Genomic DNA, 16725 nt, shown 5'->3' with positions numbered 1-16725 from the left:
GTCTACCCTCTTGCATCCTCTGAGGACACGCATTCCACTCTATAACCCATATTCTGACAGCCAGCTCCCCAGAGGGCCCTGTTCTCTCTACCTGTCTCCCCCAAACACAACTTGCTGCCCCTCCTACACAGTCCAGGCTCTCCAGACAGGAAGACCTACACCCCTGTTCCCAGCCACCTCTGGACCCTCTGTCCCTGGACAAACAAGGGCAATTCCCCACCAGAGTGCCCCCCAACTATGTTTGCCACTCCTCTCTGCACCAGCTTGCCACAGCCAGCCCTGCATGTCCATCGTGAGCTCCACCATCCCTGCCTGAGCTTTACTCCCTTCCTCTAGGCCAGTGGTCTTACCTGGGGATGATTTTGCCTGCCATGGGAGATGCAGCGTCTGTGGTTATTTTGTCATCACAAGTGGAGGGGGTGCACTTGGGTAGAGGCCAGGGATCTTGCTAAGCTTCTGCAACACACAGGACAGCCTCCACAACAGGACAGTCTCCCCTGCAAAATGTCATTAGTGCAGAGGTCATTCGTGCCCTGGGGGAGTAGCCTCATCACTGCAGGGGCCTGCTCAGGATCACAGGGTGGGCTTAGAGCTGGGATGGGAATCAGGGAACCAACGCATGTGATTTCTAGGTAGGTTCTTTCTCCTAGCGAATAATACAACTGCTTGTGTAGCATGGGCCAAGCACTATGCCAAGAGCATAACTGAATTATTTCATTGGATCCTCAAATCAACCCTAGGAGATAGTGCTATTATTGGCCCCATTTTATACCTGAGGAAACTGAGGCATGGAGAGATTAATGCACCTTTCTCGAAGTCAACCAGCTAAAATGCAGCAGACACAAACCCAGGTCTGTCTGAATTCAAAGTCAGAGCTCACAGATTACTTTCTACACCCCCACCCGTGTTCCTCTTAATCTCTCCTCTGTTGGGCCTTCTACACAATCCCTAGAGCTCCCACCCCATCCCTATTAGAATGAACGTTCCCTGCAGGTAGGCATTGTATACCTTCCCCCACTGCCTTCCACTCACCCCCACAGACATCCGAGCAGGCAGCTGCCCATAGCTGGACAGGGCATCGGGAGGGTTGGGCACTGGGGTGGCTCCACAGGCCCCTCCTGGGATGAGGCAGATCGAGAACCCTCTGCTTCCAAACAGGTGTTGAACATCAGCATGAAGCCTGCAGGGCTGAGACAATGCAGATGTCAATACTGAGCTTTTAAAAGATTCTCCGGGGAAGCCTGGGGAATTCTCCCTCTGCTTTCTCGGCAGCCCCCCGCCTCTCCCACCCCCACACTAGCCTTCCAAAGAGGCTGCTGCCTACACTCCCCAAAATGTGTCATTAAAAATGCACACTTGCCGAGGGAAATCCAGGCTGCCGTATCTGCTACAAGACAGTGTCGTTTGCTGCAGCTGGGGTGGAGAGGGTTGGCATCAGCGACAGACAATGGAACCTGCCTGAATCTTGGCCTCAGAGCCAGGGGGTTCCAGGTTGGCCAGACCATGAAAGGCTGGGACAGCAGAAGCCCCAGCAGTGGTGGGAGGGGCGATGAACCGGGGAGTGCAGACACAAACAAGGCTAAGATCTCCAGAGCAGGGCTTCAGGGATGCAGTTTGCTTGGGTGAGAAAAATGTTTGTCACCTTATGGTCTGGCATGAGGAAGGAAGAGGGCCTAGGTGCTGGGAACTGGGGCAGAGGAGAGAGGAAAGGAATTGAGAAATGTCTCAGGGAAGCAAGTAGAAGACATGGGGTTGGAGGTGGGCAAGGGATCGGGCCAACCTTCCCCCTGTTGGGACATGGCTTCCTGCTTTCAGTCAAGGAAGGAGAAGATTCAGACCCTGACCTGCTTCCCTTCCATGCAGGTGTGAGGCTTCACTCTCCATTCCTGCCTTTTGCATAATGTACAGTTTCCAGGAAGCTGCAGTCAGACCTGAGAAATGGCTAACCCTGGCTCGGGCCCCCAGCTGCTCACAGCCTTTTCCACCTGCCACTTGAGCCCCCTGCATTTCCCACGTGCCAGGCACTGGGTTGATTGAAGTCCTGGCCTTTTCCAAACTCAGTAGGAGAAACGCTGTGACAGGTGCACGCCGAGATACTGGGACCCTGGGGGTGCAGGAACACCCAATCCATGATGGTAGGAAGAGGAGGGCTCTGGGAAGCCTCCCCCTTGAAAGTCAACTCTAAGGTGATTCAGGGAGGAATGAAAAGGACTTGCGCAGGTAACGGGGGAGTGGTGCAGTTTTAGCCGAGGCAGCAACCTAAACCAACAGGATTGTTCAGTGTGGCAAGGAAGAGAGAGAAAGTTGGGAGAGGAAGTGGCTGGAGGATGGGGATGCCCATGATAGGGTCTAGAGCCCGGAACACCTTCATCCTGAGGGCTGCAGGATACCATGGGAGGGTCTGAAGTAGTAACTGATTTGCATTTTACAGAGATCCCTCTGGCAGCTGAGTGAAGGACTTACAGGGCACAGCTGGAGGCAGGAGACTGTAGACTTAGCGTGATGCAGAGTGGACTAGGAAGGGATGATGTTGGCCTGGACAAGGGGCAAGCCTTGGGGAAATGGAGGGAGGCATGAGATGGCAGATGCTAAGGTTCAAAGGGAAGGGCTAGTGCAAAGACTCAGCCCAGGAATATTGAGAAAATAAGAAAGGGAGACTGCCGGAGGTGAGGTGGAGGGAGGTATGCACTAGCGGGAGGGGGCTTAGGAAGTCTGAATCGAGACCAGTGGGGCTGGAAAATCAAGAAGAATTCAAAAGCTGTTGAGGAGCTGGCATCAGTAAGACTTGGTGATTACTTGACTGTTGGAGAGCTCCTGTGTGCTCCAGCTTTGCCACGCTGTGGCCTGGATTTTCCTGGCATTCCACTTAACCTGGGAGGTCTTCCTGAAAGAGCTGGGCAGTGTACAGAGGCAGAGCAGCCACTTGGTAGATAGGTCTCCAGAAGTTGATCCAAGGCAAAGGCACAGCTGGGTCAGAGAGAGCTGGACAGGTCATGTCCAAAGTGCAGTCCCCCGAGGTAATCAGAGCCAATACTCCCATTTTACAGCAAAGGAAACTACCCTATGCAAGGCCATATAGAAAAACAGTGACCAAGTAGTGGGGACCAGAGCCCGCCTCTCCCAACGTCCAGGTGAGCAGAGCAAAGGTGGCAGGTACAGGAGAATGGTCCAAGAGGACGCCTTGAAGACTAGAGGCGGGCAGGGCCGAGAGAGGTTCTGTGTTCCTGGGGTGCCACAATGGAGTCAGAGGCTGGCTCAGGACCAGCCCCACGATGGGCGGTGGGGATGGGGCAGCCAGCATGAAACAGGCCTGCAGGACAGAATCCAAGTGTCCTCAGCCACCTGGTGGGAGAAGGCAAAACTCAGCTCCCTGACTCATCTCTGTCCCCCAGCCTGTCCTGCTGGAGGGAGGCGGGACTTGCCAGAGCACCGCCATCACTGCTGCCATCCCGGGCTTCTGTACTGCCAGGGAAGCAGAGCCTGGCCAGCCTGGCCTGTCTGGAAGATCCTGGGCTCCTGCGCTGGCTCCTTCTCTCAGGGCTTTTCCCAGGCTGCCGCGCCCCCTCCTCTCCCACACACTGTGCTCTCCCGCCCAAGGTGCCGGGCTCCAGCCCCACAGCCCATCATTAAACAGCTCAATGTGGGGAGTTGGGGGATCATCAGGCAAGAGGAAAACATCAGCAGTTTTTGTGACCCCAAAGGAGAGGCGGAGGCACTGACTTGGATGGTAGCAGTTAGCCCCTGACTGTGGGCTCATGGGATGTTATCAGCACCTCCCACCAGCCAAAGTCTCTGCACTGCAGGCGGCAGGGGACACAGAGATGCTAGACTAACAGCAGTGCAAGGCCAGGCCGGACTCAAGTCCAGACTGTGCCCAGCCCCAGAGAAAGGTGGCTAGAGCACCAGGACAAGAACTGGGTCTGCTGGGTCTGCTTCTGCTTCCTTGCTGAGCCCTCCTCCCCATCCTGAGCGTAGAGGGGAGTCTGGAGGCAGGACTGGGCACCCGTGAATCTCCTGGACTAATGGGGAAATGAGACAGGACAAGCTCAGTGAGAGCCCTGCCTTCTGGGTTTTGCTGACAGAATGATCGGGGTCTAGGTGACACTGATTGGCAAACCTGTGAAAGGAGGGGACCCCAGAAAGGGGGTGGGTGTCCTGATCGCACGCTCCTCCACGTCGGCCTCTCTCCGAGGTGGAGCTGGCCTTGACTTCAGAAGGTATGGAGCTGGCCAGCCCTGGGAGTTGACATTCGGGGAAGCGGCTGCATGGGGAGGAGGGGGCCTATACCCTTTAGGCTACTGTGCTGCCTCAGCAGGGTTTCAGATGGAGGCCCTGCCCCTCCCAGTGGGTGAGTCACTCCCACTTACCACTTAGCCGGTTTCTCACCGGACATCCTGTCCCCTTCTGCCAGTTCCTGGGCTGGGGTGGGAGCATCCCTGGAAAGCCCTAGAAATGCATCCCGAAGAATATCGATTTCATAGAGGCCCTTATGGGGGAGCTCAGCACCCACCTTAGACACACACGTGCACACAGACCCAGTCCCTCTCTGCAATGTGCCGCCACTTTACTCCAGGCCAGGTCGGCCGCCTCTGCCCAGCCACTTCAAGGCCCCCAGGCAGAGTCTCAGGAAAGGAGGGGCTGGGGTGGGCTGGCACAGCCAGTACAAAAGAAGCGGTTCATGCCAGGAAGCCCCGAATCCCCCTCGCCTCACCTAGGTACCCACTTTCACCTACCCCTGAGCCCAGTTCCAGCCTGCTTTGCTAGGAAGAGAGGGGTCTGGGATTTAAAAGGGCAGGAAGAGAAACTGCTGGAAGCGGGTATGTGGGGAGCGGAGTGCGCCACACCCCACTGCGTGGGAACCTGTGGCCCTGGCCTGCGGATGAGCTCCGCGGCAGGCAGGGCCTTGGGGAGCAGGTTTGTCCACCACAACTGAGGAGCCTTTGTGTTTTGTTGCTGAGCTCAGGCGTTTGCAGGTCTGTGACGTCTCAGGGGGCCGGCCTGAGGCCTGTCATGCTGGCTCAGCACTTCTGGGAAGCGAGGCAGCCTGAACTGCCCAACCTGAGCTCTAGTGGGGAAACTGAGGCACTTGAGAACAAGCCCCAGGGGCATGGGTCCCAGATCCTGGAGCTCATAGGGTGGTCAGGGAGAATATAGGCAGTGCTTGAAGTCAGGAAAAAAAAAAAAAAAAGACTGATTCTTTTGATATCGGTGGGATACAAGAGCCCCTCTACTGAGGGCACAGGTTCTATGGATGCCTCTGCCCTTCACTCCCCACCTCTCTGGCTCTTATTGCTCAGCACATTGTAGCCTCCTGCAGGTGCCCCCCACCACACACACACACACACACCTGGGATCCCCAAAGCCCCTGTTTCTGACCTATCACCTGACACCCAGTCAGGTGACCTGCAGATGCAGTGGCCATACCAGTACTGTAGCTGGTGTTTGTGCCATTTCTCACAAGGGGCAAAGGAGTCACTGAGGTTATATTCTAGGAGGGACACCACCCAGAAAGAGGCCCCAGGGAGTTAGATTGAGCCAGAGTCTGTTTTTGTGGCAGGGTGGGAAAGCACTGGGCTGGGTGCTGCTGTTCTGTGTCCCTGGGCAGGTGACCTAATCCCTCCAATCGTTGTAAATGATGGATTGCATGGTCCATTAAGCTCCAATATGCTACCATTTTAGTGGTCCCAGTTCCCACATCTGGGCCAGCCTCTGCTTCTCATGTAAGAGGGAACCTGCAAGGAAGAAAAGAGGATGTGTTCTGTGGACCAGTCCTGACTGCTTAGGGAATCAGAGAAAGTCAGCAGGGAACTCCCCAAGCCCTTGACCCTGCCAGTGTCAGGCGTGACATGGTCAGCTCAACCCAAGGCCGGGCCTGGTCCTTTCATCTCCTGCAGGGGGCTTACAATTGGTTGGGAGACAGTAGACAGGCTAGACATATATGCCAGGAAGTAGAAGATAAAGGGGTACAGGTCAGTGTTACATGTTATTGGGGTATTAATAGAGCTGTCAGCTGAGTAGGAAGAGATGACAGTCACAAGGGCATCCTGGAAGAGGGGTGCCTAGTAGCACTCCCTACAGTGTCCAGTATGGAGTAGGCACTCAGCAAATATTTGTTGAATGAAATTCCAGGGAGGGAGGCCTATTGCTTCATAGATGAAAGATGATGGTGATGATGATGATGGAAGCTAGCATCTAATGAGCCTTTCATTTGTCCTAAGTGCTGCTTTCTGAGTTTCCCATGGACTCCCTCTTTTAATCCTTACAGCCGTTTTATAGGGCAGGTATTAACTATTATAATCCCCATTTTGCAGATGTGCAACCTTGGTACAAACTGAGCTACAGAGAGGTTAAGTCATTTGGCCAAGGTTGCACAGTTCATCAATGGCAGAGGTGGATGCAAACCCCTACTGCCTGGCTCTTAACAGCCCCGCCATGCTGCCTGAAAGGGTGGTGACGGAACAGCCTTCAGAAGGTGGGAGATGTCAGCTCAGCTTTCAGATTGTCAGGGCTGCGGTGTCTGGAGAAGCTTGGACAGGCAAGAAGAGGGGCTGTGCAGTCTTTAAGCCCCTGTTTCTTCTGCCTGTCCCTGGAGCAGGCTGCCTTTAATCAATCCTGCCTTCTCATGGCCCACCTGTTCCAGGATTCTTGCTCCCATCCAGCTCTTTCTCTTTCTTTCTGGTGGTGATCCCTGCTCCTCTGTTGACTCTGACATTCTAACCCCGCCGGTTAGAGACACCTGGACTCTGCTCCCCTCTGAAAACCTCCCAATCTAAAGAACGAGAGTCCTTCTCCCCAACCCTGAGTCCTTGGACCATGGCAGGCAGCCCCTAATAAGAGGCTTAGGTTCCCGGACCCTAAGTCTGGAGCGGGGAAGTGGAGTTTTTAGGCCTTTCAAATCTTCCAGCACCTCCCAATTCCAGAACTCTGGGATCCAATCCCCACCCTTAATGACCCCAAGCCCCTTACTCCAAGAGCTGCCTTATGCTCACCACCCCCGCTCCCCTGGCCTTGTTAACAGTCAGATGTGGCAAAGAGGCAAACGCCAAAGTGAGTCTGTACCTGCTCCTTAAAGATCCTCCCCTCTCCACCCCACCCTGCCCATCACCAGGGCATAAAGGGTCAGGGCTAGGGGCACCTACTTGGTGCCCAGTAAAAGAGAGGCTAGGGACATCCTTTACTTCCCCACCATGTGGTTGCTTCTGGGAGTGCCACAGTGGAGGGAAAAAAGCAACCTCCACCCCAACATAGACATGGGCTTGGGGAGGGCCGCCCCTGCCTGGTGAGGGATTGGTAGATGTAAGGGGGCCTCTGGGGTGCCCGGCCACCTCTCAGCACCCTCCCCACCCCATGCCTGGCCGCTATCAGCCATCTCCCCTCCTGGCATTGACACAGCTCTGAGGGTGAGGTCACCACTGAAGATGTAGCCAATGAATGTCAGGCTGTGCCCCAGGGACTGCGCCCTGCCTGCCTCCACACCTTCAGGGGACAAGAGGAGACAGGATTGCAGGGGCTCAGAGGGCCGTTTCCCCTTGCGGGTCCACCATGCATGGCACCAACCCCGAAATGGCTCCTGGAACCCACACCCCTTCCCTGTGCTCTCACCTGGGGCCCAAGCCCTCCCAACTGGCTTTTCCTGTTCCTGGCTTTGTGTGGCGCAAGTTCCCCAATTATGCCCACATTATCTCAGCCGCTGGGCAGCCTCCAGCAGGCTGGGGGAGGGGTGGGGAGCACCCAATTATCCTGCTGGAGACGGCCTAGGGCTTAGCTGCTTGCCAGCTAGCCCGTCAGCAAGAGTACTGGGCCGTCTGGCCCACTGACCTCACCATGGGACTGTTTCTGGAGTGGGGCCACAGCTGCACTCGGCTGCCATCAGACAGTTAGGGCCAAGAGGACCACTGGGACTTGGGAGGCCAGCCTACTGCCTTACAGAGGAGGAAGATAGGGCTCAGAAAGGGGAAGTGACTGGCCACGGTCCCACTGCCTGCTAAAGGCAGAGGCAGGCTACAGCCTAGCCCTCCCAACTCGTGGCTGGATGCTTCTCCCATTGTATTGCCAGCCCATGGGGCCTCTGCCCAGGGAACATCAGCTCTGAAGCACCCCACAGGCTGGCAGAGGGGACAGCTGGAGGGGCGAGGCTGGGGATAGGCCTGATGGACCTTGAAGGGCTGCGTGGATGTACATCAGCACAGAGAAGGGGGAACCTCAGGGAAACTTTCAGAACATGGCAGGGCCTGTCTTGGTGAAGCCAAAGATAGACTTATTCAGCAAGTATTTCTTGAGTAGCTACTCTATGCTGAGCACCAGGGATATTGCAGTGACCTAGAGACCTGGCCCGTGGCCTCTCGAGCAGAAGAGAGGGGAGCAACTTACTGCACTGACCATGGGTTTTGGGGCCCTCAGAGGAGCCTGTGCTGCAACAATGTCCCCGTCATGCCGAGGAGGCAAGTGAGCATAAGCCCCAAATTTCCACTCTTGGATCCCAGACTCCTTTGGTCATTTAGGCCTTCCCCCTGCCTTGGGTTAGTACAGGGCCTGGTGTTATTGATGCTATTGATGACGCTCAATAAAGTGAGTGAAGTAAGGATACAAAAACATGAGGGATACAAATGACAGCAAGGACACGGCTTGTGGGGAGTTGGCAGGACTCAGGAGAGAGCTGGAGGGTACAGCCTAGTGCTGGGGACAGCTGCCCCACGTTAATGGAGCTGAGCCAAGTTCAGGGGTAAGGAAGCCCAAACAAAGGACATTCTAAAGGGGATAACACAACCCATGTGGAGAGTGGAGGGAATTTCACTCCCTCCTTCTTGCAAATGTCTGCTTTTTTGACTTCCATTGCGATTTGTGTAGTAACAAATATTTACTAGCATCTACTATGTGCCAGATGCTGCGCTGGGCACTGGGGATACAGAGATGGAAAGGACAGACGCTGCCCTTGGAGGAGTTCACAGTCTGGTAGAGAAGTCAGATGTGTAACCACCACCTTCCAAGGCAGGAAAGAGCCGAGCTAGAGGTGGCCAGGTTAGCTCTGGCGGGGAAGATCAGGGAAGCTCCTGAGGTGGCCTCAGGGGGCGGTCCACAGGTGGAGAAGGGGAAGGGCCGTCTAGGTGGAGGGAGCTGCCTGGGTAAAAGTCTAGGAGTATTGGGTGGATAGGCTCTGTGCTCCATGGAGGCCGGGACTGAATTGCTCCTTGATATGACCCAAATGCTCACACTAGATCCTGGAATATGTCACTCGGCAAATCGCGGCTGAATAAATGGGAGGAAGAGGGAAGGAAACCAGGAATGTGGCATGTTCTGAGGATGGGCCCAGTCTGATACAGTGGGAAAGTGTGGCTGATGGAGAGAGGTGGACAAGAGGCATGTGCAAGGAGGTCTTGCCAGGAGAAGGCATTTAGACTTCACTGTGAAGGCCATGGGGAGCTAGTGGAGGCCCGGCCTTATGCAGTGCTCACTTCCCTCTGCCGAGCTGGGTAAGGGGGCCCAGCCAGTGCACCAGGGCATGAGGATTCAGCTGTGTGGGAGAAGACAGCAGGGTGGCCATGATGACAGTCACCGTGGGCCTTCAAGCTCACCCAGAGCCTCCTGCCTCTGATGCACCTTCTCATCCATCACGCCATTTGGTTCCCCCAGTAACCTTGTGAGGTAGAGAGGACTGGATTCTCTGCCCCACTTAACAGAGGAGGAGACCAAGGCCCAGGAAGGCAAAGCAGTTGGTGCATGGCTCCCAGGCTGGGGCTCTGCTCGAAAAGCAACCAAAAATGAAGGTGCAGACATATGTTTACTAACACAGAGTGATGTTTATAATCTATCACTAAGGGAAAAAGCAGCTTATGGGATAATATGTACAGCATGATTCTGACTTTTTAAAATAGATAGATGGTTATGTGGATATACACAGATATAAAGTAAAAGAAGATAGATCCTTCAAGATTATCCTGAGCAGAAGGATCATGGGATGTTGTCACTTTCTTCTCATGATTTTTCAGTGTTGCCTAGAGTGTTTTTATAACAAGTAATTAATATTTTTACAATCAGAATAAAAACAATAATGACTGCTATAAAAGACAAGACCAGAGCACAGGGAACTGTGTGGGTGGGGGGAGGCTACGCCTGACACTGACCACTTTCTGCCGTCCTCCTGGCCAGGCGCCCACTCCCAGGTGGTCCAGGTGAACGACTCCATGTATGGCTTCATCGGCACAGACGTGGTTCTGCACTGCAGCTTTGCCAACCCGCTGCCCAGCGTGAAGATCACCCAGGTCACGTGGCAGAAGATCACCCAAGCCACCAATGGCTCCAAGCAGAATGTGGCCATCTACAACCCATCCATGGGCGTGTCCGTGCTGGCTCCCTACCGCGAGCGCGTGGAATTCCTGCGGCCCTCCTTCACCGATGGCACCATCCGCCTCTCCCGCCTGGAGCTGGAGGATGAGGGTGTCTACATCTGCGAGTTTGCTACCTTCCCTACGGGCAATCGGGAAAGCCAGCTCAATCTCACGGTGATGGGTAAGCTGCCCTGGGCCCCCTCGCTGTTCATCCAGAGGCCTGTTACCTTGGGGCATGGTCATCCTCAGGATGCCTCAGTGACCCCAGACATCCCCCTTGGGTGGGCATGCTCCCATCATTCCAGGCATGAGGCTTCCAGTCCCTTCTAGCCAGGCCACCCCATGATTCACTAGGGATTAGGGGCAGGGGCTTAGCTCTAGACAGTGGGGAACGTCGTTCTTCAGGTTGAAGCCCACGAGGCACTGTGCAGGCAGCAGCATCAGACACCACAGTAAGGAAAGGAGCCACCTGCACTGCTTGCCTTAGACATGCCGGGACTCCAGGAGACCTAAGCTCGATGACAAGGATATGACTAGTAGGACAGAGAGGACATAACATTAGACATGATGAACTTCCTGCAAGAGGTTCTGGGACAGGCTTTGATGCAGCACAGCTGAGAGGCAGGGATGGCCAAGGGGACCTGAAGACAAGGCCTGATGGACACCACACACTTTTGGCCAGTGCATCTTGGACGAGTCAACAGAGCTAGTCCCATCACTCTCTCTGCTTCCTCACAGCCAAACCCACCAACTGGATAGAGGGTACCCAGGCAGTGCTTCGAGCCAAGAAGGGGCAGGATGACAAGGTCCTGGTGGCCACCTGCACCTCAGCCAATGGGAAGCCTCCCAGTGTGGTATCTTGGGAAACTCGGCTAAAAGGCGAGGCAGAGTATCAAGAGATCCGGAACCCCAACGGCACGGTGACGGTCATTAGCCGCTACCGCCTGGTGCCCAGCAGGGAAGCCCACCAGCAGTCCTTGGCCTGCATCGTCAACTACCACATGGACCGCTTCAAGGAAAGCCTCACTCTCAATGTGCAGTGTGAGCAGGGCTGGCTGCCAGGGGCCTCCTGGGGTGGGCGCCACTGTCCCTCCTCCCTCTTCCTCTCCTTTCTCCTCCCTTTCTCTTTCTGGGGGTACTTTCTTCTCCCCCCCTGTCTCCCCCATCTCCTCCCTTTGTTCATTTTCTCTCCTCCTTCCGTGTCCCCCTCCTGTTTCCACTCCAGGGCTCTGTGATCGCCACCCTCCCTCCCACACTTCTCTCTCTCCTGGCTGTTTCCATGCCACTGCTCCTTCCATCCCTTCCTGGCTGAAGCTCCCTTGTTGTAAGTCCCCCTCTCCTGACCTCACCCTCTTCAAACATCCCTTGCCCCACAGATGAGCCCGAGGTAACCATTGAGGGGTTTGATGGCAACTGGTACCTGCAGCGGATGGATGTGAAGCTCACCTGCAAAGCTGACGCTAACCCCCCAGCCACTGAGTACCACTGGACCACGTAAGTGCTGCAGGGCTGGCCAGTCACCTTGGAAGACGGCTGGCTGGACCACGGGTGATGGGGGGCAACCACCCTACCTCCAGGAGCCTTAGACAGGGAAGAAATTAGGGTCTGGGCTCAGTGAGAAGCGGGGCCATGAGAGAAACCCCCACCGCCAACACACACATATACATTACGTCGTGTGTGACAGTGTCAGGGTCAGTGGAACAAGCCATTCTGCCAGAGGGGTTTCCCTTGTGATCTGCTTCCCTCCCTCTTCCTAATAAAGAGTTCTGTCATTTTCCTTTGGTGATTCAGCCTGAGTCACTCCAACCCCAACCCCCCAGTATTTATTTTTATCGAGGTGTCCCCCGGGAGGCCGGTGTTCTGGAGCATCTCAGCTGTTTCTTTGTTCCTATGCCTTCTCTCTGGCACCCCTAGATTCTTGGGGAGGAGGCAGCAGCCAGCCCAGAACGCCTGTGCTCATGGAGCACGTGCCCTGCAGCCCGCCATCCCCTTCTTGGCCTCACGGTCTTCGCCTTGACCTTGAAGGGTCCTGTCTCCCCTCCAGCCGGCTCAGACAGCTGGGGCCAAGGCTCTTCCCAGAGAAGAGCTGGATGCAACACACACAAAGACAGGAACGTGGGGAACCAAGGAGAAGGTTGATATGGGTGGCCAAGAGACAGCTGCCCAGAAGGAGTCTGTCCCCTTTTTCTGGGGAGCAGAGGGCACTGGTATGCCCCACCTGTGATCCTCCACTTCCTGGAGTAAATAGTGCTTCTGAAGGTGTGAGTGGACAGAGCCTGCTGGCCGGGTTCAGCTCTGAGGACCCAGGAACTGGTAGGTTCAACAGAATAGCTTTGTGGCCGCGGGGGTCAGGAGGAAGGAAGAAGATCCCTTGTCTTTGGCAAATTTGCAAGTCACTTCCCCCGTGAAAAAGTCCTGTGACATTCCCAACAAAAACACAAAGTAGTGGAATGGAACATACTTCCTATCTCATTACCCGAGTGGCTTGCCCAGGCCTTTTGCCCCAGTGGTTCTACTTTAGGAGATCTGGGGTTAGAACCAAAGCATCTGTATTATTATTATTATTGTTATTATTATTATTATTATTATCATTATTATTATTTTGAGACGGAGTTTCACTCTGTCACCCAGGCTGGAATATGGTGGCACAATCTTGGCTCACTGCAACCTCCACCTCCCAGGTTCAAGCAATTCTTCTGCCTCACCCTCCCAAGTAGCTGGGACTACAGGTGTGCACCACCATGCCCAGCTAATTTTTGTACTTTTAGTAGAGACGGGGTTTCACCATATTGGCCAGGCTGGTCTCGAACTCCTGACCGCATGATCCACCCACCATCTCGGCCTCCCAAAGTGCTGGGATTACAGATGTGAACCACCATGCCGGGCTGGCATCTGTATTATTAACCAGCTGCCCAGGAAACCAAGGACCAACAACCATGAGACGTGAATAGGAAGCTAGAAAGAGCACTTTACCAGGAGTCCCGAGATTTAGCTGGAGCTCCCATGCTGCTGCCTGCAGCTCCCATGCTGCTGCCTGCCAGCTGTGGTTGCCTGGCCTTGAACCTCAGGTTTCATCTGTTAAGTGGGACCAGCACCTACCTAGCCTGCCTATATTCCCATATTATGATCAAATATGAAAAGCTGAATAATATAAAACTACTAAGTGAAAGAGATTATTAGTATTATTTTTCTTCCTTCCAAGACAGATCCTACCACACAAGCTCAGCAAAAGGTCTAGACGGCCTGGAGCCAAGTGGGTGACCCAGGAACAGCTTCTTCTTGAGGCTGGAGAGTCATAACCCTACGCGTGTCTCCCAATTCCCACAGGCTGAATGGCTCTCTCCCCAAGGGTGTGGAGGCCCAGAACAGAACCCTCTTCTTCAAGGGACCCATCAGCTATAGCCTGGCAGGGACCTACATCTGTGAGGCCACCAACCCCATCGGCACACGCTCAGGCCAGGTGGAGGTCAATATCACAGGTAGGAAGCTGCATCCTCCCCAGCCTCTCCGCACCCACGGTTCCTTCGCCACCTGCATCCCTCAACTTTGGGCAGTGCCACTGTAGGAAGATTATCTCCTTTTCCGGCTTCTCTAGTTCTCCCTTGAGCTCTGGCCATTGGTTTTGCTTTGCTTTTCTCTTTCTTTCATTTAAGGGCGTAAATGGGACAGTCACGGTGACCCCCAATCAGAGAGGGGCAGGAGGAAGGCTCCGGGAGGGAAGAAGGAAGTGCTGTTTACAGCAATGCTGTTTTGGGGGCCAACAGAGCCTGCCCGTGGATCTACCAGCACCACACACGGTGGGATGCTGGCGTGGTGGGGATAGGTTTGCAGGTGGAGCTCATCTCCTCCAAGGTCTGCACCTGTGGTCGAGGACCTCTTCGTGAGCCAGAAAGTGAGGCTTACCTCAAGCAGGGAGACTGGAGAGAAAGCGAAGATGTAGCCCAAAGCCATAGTGCTTTGTGTGCCCTGCAACTGAGCTCTCCCTGCAGCTTTCTGTCAACTTACCCATCCGGGCAAAGGGAGGACAAGGGCTAGGATGTTCTGAGGAGAGACTTCACCTGGGACATGAAAGGAGCATGGGCTTGATGTCAGACAGCTGTGACCCTGGACAGACCCTCATCTGTAAAACGGGGACAGTATGATATGCCTCGAAGGGCTGTTGTCAGAATTCTACGTGATGTAGGTCAAGTACCTAGCACAGATCAGTCTGTCAATAAATGGCCAATGCTCCATGATTATTACCCTGACCTCCATCATTATCATTATTATTAATGGAAGCATCAAAACAGGTCCACACAGGGGTAAACTGCCAGCACAACTTCACATGGGGAGTGTCTTTTACAGTGGACCTGAGCTAGCTGCAGGGTGACAAAGGGACAGAGGGTCTTAAAAGAGTAAGTGGTGTCCCACTGTGACTGAGATATAGGAAGTAACGTGCTCAGGGACACACAAGACTGGTCGGCAGTTCCTGGGCTCCGGCCACAAAGCTTGGGCAAGCCATGACAATTCGTGAGCTCTGAGCCAGTGTCTCTGGAGTGGGAGACCTCATTTGTGGGTACATTTAGGGCACAGTTGCAGAAAGAGCCATGTGAAGTTGTCCAGGGTCTGCGCCTACCTGTCCTCAGAGCCGTTCTGTCACCTCTCACCCAGGGGCGGCAGTGTGGAGCCACTTGCTGTTGTCTGCAATCCCTGGCCTCGGCCCTGAGACTGGTCATATGAGGAGGAGCATCAGGGTTGGAGAAAGGCTGGGGAAAGCTGGGGGGTTCCCATGGGTTGGCAGGCAGAAGGGGCTGGTGTCACACACTTCTCCCCAGTGGGGAAAGTACGAGTAGAGGAGCCTCAGGGTTACCCAAGCTCCAGCCCTGAAATACTGGGGGAGTCAAGGGGGAGGTGGGAAGGGCAGGGCCTGTGTTCCATGTGGAGTGGCCATAGAGAACATGACCACCCCTCAGGGAGGCACTGTCACACGGGGGACAGCACAGACCTGGCCTGAGTGTTCACACACTGGCTCTTCCTAGCTGTGTGGCCTTGAGCAAGTTCTTCACCTCTCTGAGCCTCGGCTTCCTAACCTCTAATGTGGAGATACTCACACTTGTCTCAGGCCTCTTACGATCATGCAGTACTCACTGCGCGGCGATACCTTCCCCTGATGGTGGGCTATCAACATGTGAGGGGTGTGGGCTGGGGGCAGGGGGGCCGGGCCACCTAGGGTCCCAGCTGGAAGAGGGACACAACATGGCTCTTGCTGACAGCCCCGTTAGGCAGGAGCGAGGAACGCATGGCACTCACTGAATCATTGATAGGCCCAGGAGCTGAGCGGCTGGCCTCCCTCGGACGGGACTCTCAGCCCCCTCCGGAGGACTCAGGGAGGTGGCCTGAGCCTTCTCAGGGCTGTGGGTTCTTGTGCTCTCAGGCAATTTCCAAGCAGCAGCTGACCTCACCACCCTCCATCCCACGTCGGCCAGTGCCTGCCACATTCTCTGGGGAGCCCACCCTGTAGGGCACAGCCATGCCCTTGCTCTAAGCCCCACTGGTCCAGAGGGGATGCATGAGCGAGAGGGATAAGTGGAAATTTAATTTTTCATTCTGGCCATTCGTTCGGGTAATAACTTTGCCCTGGGCGCATCTGGAAAGGGAAATGAGGAGTGACTGGGGCAGGGCAGAAGGTGGGCAGCAGGGGGTGTGCTGAAGGGACATGCGTGTGCAGAACATGTGTGTGCTGGGCCACTGCACACCTGCGCAGACTCGCTTTGGCACAGCTTCTTGGGGCCCTGGGCCCCTAAGGAGGGAGCACTGAGTGGTTGCTGGGAGATGAGTGAGTAGGCTGGGCTGGAGGGCGGGGCGCCCGGGCCAGGGAAGCATGGGAAAGAAAATGGCTGGAGCAGAATGGGCAGGGAGGAAGAAGCAAGGCCTTCTCTCTGTTGGCCACAGAGAGTCTCTGAAGGGCTCTCAGCCAGGAAGCACCATGGTGAGGTGTGTGGGTTAGACTGAGCATTCAGGGGGTTGCGTGGATGGCACCAGGACACCTGTTAGGAGCTGCCACCATGAGTGAGTCCCTAGTGGGAAACAACAGGCCCAGGCTGTGGCTGTGGTGATGGGGGCACTGAGGAGATGGACCCAACAGAATCTGTGTGTGCTTCTGTGGGCTCAGGCCCCAGAGAAGCCCCTTTTAGCGGCTCTTACACAGAGGAGCAGTTTCATAGGGTGGGCCCAGTGGTGACAAAATGAAGCTCCCTCCCTTCTCCCTCTGGGGTAATGACAAGGTGGGGAGAGGCCCAGGGTGCAGCCTCGACCAGACTGAAAAAAGCAAATGAGGCAGGCTCTATCCCTGTGGGTGTCAGGAGGAGACGGGCCAGGCCTCTCCAGCTGGGACCCAGCCTCTCGCCACTCCCAAGAGCAG

The 16725-nt window shown here is 55.2% G+C and overlaps 1 protein-coding gene across 3 annotated transcripts in view; it reads left to right on the top strand.

The window, feature by feature from the left end:
- The window catches only part of NECTIN1 (nectin cell adhesion molecule 1), a 93742-nt gene that overhangs the window by 39763 nt on the left and 37254 nt on the right, over positions 1-16725 (top strand). For 2 of the 3 annotated variants that reach the window (XM_025357837.1, XM_025357836.1), the window contains exons 2-5: positions 10147-10506; positions 11064-11366; positions 11702-11819; positions 13653-13804. In XM_025357837.1, the coding sequence (XP_025213622.1) occupies positions 10147-10506; positions 11064-11366; positions 11702-11819; positions 13653-13804 (933 nt within the window). Of the gene's footprint in view, positions 1-10146; positions 10507-11063; positions 11367-11701; positions 11820-13652; positions 13805-14314; positions 14574-16725 lie in introns of those variants that run through there. The other variant, XM_025357838.1, reaches the window with a different exon arrangement.

Source organism: Theropithecus gelada, chromosome 14, assembly GCF_003255815.1.
Source record: "Theropithecus gelada isolate Dixy chromosome 14, Tgel_1.0, whole genome shotgun sequence".
NCBI lineage: Eukaryota > Metazoa > Chordata > Mammalia > Primates > Cercopithecidae > Theropithecus > Theropithecus gelada.
The sequence above is the reverse complement of the archived record's forward strand: the minus strand, read 5'-3'. Positions and strand labels throughout refer to the sequence as shown.